The sequence below is a fragment of the Carcharhinus amblyrhynchos genome, unplaced genomic scaffold (genome assembly GCF_965287045.1).
Source record: "Carcharhinus amblyrhynchos unplaced genomic scaffold, sCarAmb.v2.hapA scaffold_958, whole genome shotgun sequence".
NCBI classification, from domain to species: Eukaryota; Metazoa; Chordata; class Chondrichthyes; order Carcharhiniformes; family Carcharhinidae; genus Carcharhinus; species Carcharhinus amblyrhynchos.
This window is the reverse complement of record NW_027650698.1, coordinates 40,001-45,900: the sequence shown is the minus strand read 5'-3', so window position 1 is coordinate 45,900 and position 5,900 is coordinate 40,001. Positions and strand designations below refer to the sequence as shown.

At 58.6% G+C, this 5,900-nt stretch overlaps 1 protein-coding gene across 1 annotated transcript in view; it reads left to right on the top strand.

The window, feature by feature from the left end:
* Positions 1 to 2,057: 2,057 nt before the first annotated feature.
* Positions 2,058 to 5,900, top strand: part of LOC145340365 (ecto-ADP-ribosyltransferase 5-like) — a 15,417-nt gene continuing 11,574 nt past the window's right edge. The window contains exon 1 of the mRNA XM_080184821.1: positions 2,058 to 2,248. Coding sequence (XP_080040947.1) covers positions 2,206 to 2,248 — 43 coding nt within the window. The 5' untranslated portion in view covers positions 2,058 to 2,205. The remainder of the gene's footprint in view (positions 2,249 to 5,900) is intronic.

Sequence of the window (5,900 nt, the reverse complement as noted above, 5' to 3'; positions counted from 1 at the left end):
TCTAACCCAGGGATCACTGGACAGTGATCAGGAGCAGGAACCCTGGCTGATTTCCCCTCTCTCTCTCTAACCCTGGGCTGACAATGTGGTTAAGTTTGAGAGAAAGTTTGTGTAAACAGTGCAGAAACAATTGTATTTTGTATCTTGGATTTGTTGATGACAGGATCTGTCCTTGCTGAGAGTGATTCGGAGCCTGACTCTGAGTCACTGTGTCTTGCCTAAGCTGATATTGGTTTGGATAGTAATGTGTTTGGTGGGATCCCAGACAGGAGGTCAAATGTATTCCTACATTCCTGTCACCATCCACTTCCTGTCTGACAACAATCACATCAACTCACTGCCAATAAACGTAAAGACCATTCAGCCTTCTGTACAATACTGGCCCCTCATCCCACTCCTTCACCATCTCCCCTGAACTCCCGTCCTTGTCAACCTCTCTCCTTGCACATTTATCCAACTCTCCTTAAACACATCCATAAAATTCACCGCACCCACTCCCCGTGGGAATGAGTCCCACATTCTCCCCACTCCCCTGTGGGATCAAGCCCCACATTCTCGCCATTCCCTGTGGGAGCAAGTCCACATTCCGATATGTGCACGGTGCTCCCAGTGTGGGTCTAACCCAGGGATATGGAGACTGGAACTGTGCACGGTGCTCCCAGTGTGGGTCTAACCCAGGGATACGGAGACTGGAACTGTGCACGGTGCTCCCAGTGTGGGTCTGACCGAGGGATAGGGAGACTGGAACTGTGCACGGTGCTCCCAGTGTGTGTCTAACTGAGGGATAGGGAGACTGGAACTGTGCACGGTGCTCCCAGTGTGGGTCTAACCGAGGGATACGGAGACTGGAACTGTGCACGGTGCTCCCAGTGTGTGTCTAACTGAGGGATACGGAGACTGGAACTGTGCACGGTGCTCCCAGTGTGGGTCTAACCGAGGGATACGGAGACTGGAACTGTGCACGGTGCTCCCAGTGTGTGTCTAACCGAGGGATACGGAGACTGGAACTGTGCACGGTGCTCCCAGTGTGGGTCTAACCGAGGGATACGGAGACTGGAACTGTGCACGGTGCTCCCAGTGTGGGTCTAACCGAGGGATACGGAGACTGGAACTGTGCACGGTGCTCCCAGTGTGTGTCTAACTGAGGGATAGGGAGACTGGAACTGTGCACGGTGCTCCCAGTGTGGGTCTAACCGAGGGATACGGAGACTGGAACTGTGCACGGTGCTCCCAGTGTGGGTCTAACCGAGGGATACGGAGACTGGAACTGTGCACGGTGCTCCCAGTGTGGGTCTAACCGAGGGATACGGAGACTGGAACTGTGCACGGTGCTCCCAGTGTGGGTCTAACCGAGGGATACGGAGACTGGAACTGTGCACGGTGCTCCCAGTGTGTGTCTAACTGAGGGATAGGGAGACTGGAACTGTGCACGGTGCTCCCAGTGTGGGTCTAACCGAGGGATACGGAGACTGGAACTGTGCACGGTGCTCCCAGTGTGGGTCTAACCGAGGGATAGGGAGACCGGAACTGTGCACGGTGCTCCCAGTGTGGGTCTAACCGAGGGATACGGAGACTGGAACTGTGCACGGTGCTCCCAGTGTGGGTCTAACCGAGGGATAGGGAGACTGGAACTGTGCACAGTGCTCCCAGTCTGATGGTTGGGGAGACGGGCTGGAGAAGAGGGGCAGTGGGAGAAGGGCAGGGGGAGATAGGCAGGGGAGATGGGCATGGGGAGATGGGCCTGGGGAGAGAGGCAGAGGGAGAGGGGCAGAGGGAGAGGGGCAGGGAGAGAGGGGTTGGGGAGAGGGGCCGGGGGAGGCGGGCCGGGGGAGACAGATGCAGGGAGACAGACACGGGGAGACAGACACGGGGGGACAGACACAGTGATACAGTTGTAAATACTGGACAGGATGGGATGCAGTCAGTGTGTGGAGCTGGATGTGAGTGAGGGAGGAGGCAGAGATTACAATCAACTGCATTCATTCCAAATCAGACAGAGTGGAGTTTGCTCAGTCACAGCTGGGAGTCTGAGACAGACAGAGAGAGACGGAGAGAGAGAGACGGAGAGAAAAGGAGAGAGAGAGAGACGGAGAGAAAAGGAGGGAGAGAGAGACGGAGAGAAAAGGAGAGAGAGACGGAGAGAAAAGGAAAGAGAGAGACGGAGAGAAAAGGAGGGAGAGAGAGACGGAGAGAAAAGGAGGGAGAATGGAGAACTTCAGACTCCTGATTCTGAGCTTGTTTTACTTCTGTAAGTAGCAATAAATACTCACCCCTATTTCTCCATCAGCCCCCTGTCAACCCCTTTCACTCACCCAGACTGTCTCCCTGTAAACTTCCCTCTGTCTCTCTCTCTGTCTCTGTCTCTCTCTGTCTGTCTGTCTCTCTCTCTATCTCTCTCTCTCCATCTCTCTCTCCTCTCTGTCTCTGTCTCTCTCTCCTCTGTCGCTCTCTCTCTCTCTCTCTCTCTCTCTGTCTCTCTCTCTCTGTCTCTCTCTCTGTCTCTCTCTCTCTCCTCTCTGTCTCTCTCTCTCTCTCTGTCTCTCTCTCTCTCTCTCTCTCTCTCTGTCTCCCTCTCTCTTTGGACACTAAGAGGCAATTTAGCACGGATGATCCCCCTAAGCTGTATATCTTCGGGATTGTGGGAGGAAACCAGAGCTCCGGAAGAGACCCACGCAGACACTATCTCTCACTTTCTGTCTCTATCTATCTGTTCTAGAGGTCTATAAAATAATGAGGGGCACAGATCAGCTAGATAGTCAATATCTTTTCCCAAAGGTAGGGGATTCTAAAACTAGAGGGCAGAGGTTTAAGGTGAGAGGGGAGAGATACAAAAGGGTCCAGAGGGGCAATTTTTTCACCCAGAGGGTGGTGAGTGTCTGGAACGAGCTGCCAGAGGCAGTAGTAGAGGCGGGGACAATTTTATCTTTTAAAAAGCATTTAGACAGTTACATGGGTACGATGGGTATAGAGGGATATGGGGCAAATGTGGGCAATTGGGATTAGCTTAGGGGTTTAAAAAAAGGATGAAGGGTCTGTTTCTGTGCTGTAAACCTCAGTGACAATATCCCTCTGTTTCGCTCTCTCATCAAGGTGACACAGTGGGTTAGCACTGCTGTCTCACAGCGCCAGGGACCCGGGTTCGATTCCTGAGGGCACGGTGACACAGTGGGTTAGCACTGCTGTCTCACAGCGCCAGGGACCCGGGTTCGATTCCCCGGGGGGGCACGGTGACACAGTGGGTTAACACTGCTGTCTCACAGCGCCAGGGACCCGGGTTCGATTCCCGGGGGGGCACGGTGACACAGTGGGTTAACACTGCTGTCTCACAGCGCCAGGGACACGGGTTCGATTCCCGGGGGGCACGGTGACACAGTGGGTTAGCACTGCTGCCTCACAGCGCCAGGGACACGGGTTCGATTCCCGGGGGGCACGGTGACACAGTGGGTTAACACTGCTGTCTCACAGCGCCAGGGACCCGGGTTCGATTCCCCGGGGGCACGGTGACACAGTGGGTTAACACTGCTGTCTCACAGCGCCAGGGACCCGGGTTCGATTCCCGGGGACACGGTGACACAGTGGGTTAGCACTGCTGTCTCACAGCGCCAGGGACCCGGGTTCGATTCCCGGGGGCACGGTGACACAGTGGGTTAACACTGCTGTCTCACAGCGCCAGGGACCCGGGTTCGATTCCCGGGGACACGGTGACACAGTGGGTTAACACTGCTGTCTCACAGCGCCAGGGACCCGGGTTCGATTCCCGGGGGCACGGTGACACAGTGGGTTAACACTGCTGTCTCACAGCGCCAGGGACCCGGGTTCGATTCCCGGGGGGCACGGTGACACAGTGGGTTAACACTGCTGTCTCACAGCGCCAGGGACCCGGGTTCGATTCCCGGGGGCACAGTGACACAGTGGGTTAGCACTGCTGTCTCACAGCGCCAGGGACCCGGGTTCGATTCCCGGGGGGGCACGGTGACACAGTGGGTTAGCACTGCTGTCTCACAGCGCCAGGGACCCGGGTTCGATTCCCGGGGGCACGGTGACACAGTGGGTTAACACTGCTGCCTCACAGCGCCAGGGACCCGGGTTCGATTCCCGGGGGGGCACGGTGACACAGTGGGTTAGCACTGCTGTCTCACAGCGCCAGGGACCTGGGTTCGATTCCCGGGGGCACAGTGACACAGTGGGTTAGCACTGCTGTCTCACAGCGCCAGGGACCCGGGTTCGATTCCCGGGGGCACGGTGACACAGTGGGTTAGCACTGCTGTCTCACAGCGCCAGGGACCCGGGTTCGATTCCTGGGGGGCACGGTGACACAGTGGGTTAGCACTGCTGTCTCACAGCGCCAGGGACCCGGGTTCGATTCCCGGGGGCACGGTGACACAGTGGGTTAGCACTGCTGTCTCACAGCGCCAGGGACCCGGGTTCGATTCCCGGGGGCACGGTGACACAGTGGGTTAGCACTGCTGTCTCACAGCGCCAGGGACCCGGGTTCGATTCCCCGGGGGCATGGTGACACAGTGGGTTAGCGCTGCTGTCTCACAGCGTCAGGGACCCGGGTTCGATTCCCGGGGACACAGTGACACAGTGGGTTAGCACTGCTGTCTCACAGCGCCAGGGACCCGGGTTCGATTCCTGGGGGGGCACGGTGACACAGTGGGTTAGCGCTGCTGTCTCACAGCGCCAGGGACCTGGGTTCGATTCCCAGGAGCACGGTGATACAGTGGGTTAGCACTGCTGCCTCACAGTGCCAGGGACCCGGGTTCGATTCCCAGGAGCACGGTGACACAGTGGGTTAGCACTGCTGCCTCACAGTGCCAGGGACCCGGGTTCGATTCCCGGGGGCACGGTGACACAGTGGGTTAGCGCTGCTGCCTCACAGCGCCAGGGACCCGGGGCTCGATTCCCAGGGGCACGGTGACACAGTGGGTTAACACTGCTGTCTCACAGCGCCAGGGACCCGGGTTCGATTACCAGGAGCACGGTGACACAGTGGGTTAGCACTGCTGTCTCACAGCGCCAGGGACCCGGGTTCGATTCCCGGGGGCACGGTGACACAGTGGGTTAGCACTGCTGTCTCACAGCGCCAGGGACCCGGGTTCGATTCCCGGGGGGCACGGTGACACAGTGGGTTAGCACTGCTGTCTCACAGCGCCAGGGACCCGGGTTCGATTCCCGGGGGCACAGTGACACAGTGGGTTAGCACTGCTGTCTCACAGCGCCAGGGACCCGGGTTCGATTCCCGAGGGGCACGGTGACACAGTGGGTTAACACTGCTGTCTCACAGCGCCAGGGACCCGGGTTCGATTCCTGGGGGGGCACGGTGACACAGTGGGTTAGCGCTGCTGTCTCACAGCGCCAGGGACCTGGGTTCGATTCCCAGGAGCACGGTGATACAGTGGGTTAGCACTGCTGTCTCACAGCGCCAGGGACCCGGGTTCGATTCCCGGGGGGGGGCACGGTGACACAGTGGGTTAGCGCTGCTGTCTCACAGCGCCAGGGACCCGGGTTCGATTCCCAGGAGCACGGTGACACAGTGGGTTAGCACTGCTGCCTCACAGTGCCAGGGACCCGGGTTCGATTCCCGGGGGCACGGTGACACAGTGGGTTAGCACTGCTGTCTCACAGCGCCAGGGACCCGGGTTCGATTCCCGGGGGCACGGTGACACAGTGGGTTAGCACTGCTGTCTCACAGCGCCAGGGACCCGGGTTCGATTCCCGGGGGGCACGGTGACACAGTGGGTTAGCACTGCTGTCTCACAGCGCCAGGGACCCGGGTTCGATTCCCGGGGGCACAGTGACACAGTGGGTTAGCACTGCTGTCTCACAGCGCCAGGGACCCGGGTTCGATTCCCGAGGGGCACGGTGACACAGTGAGTTAACACTGCTGTCTCACAGCG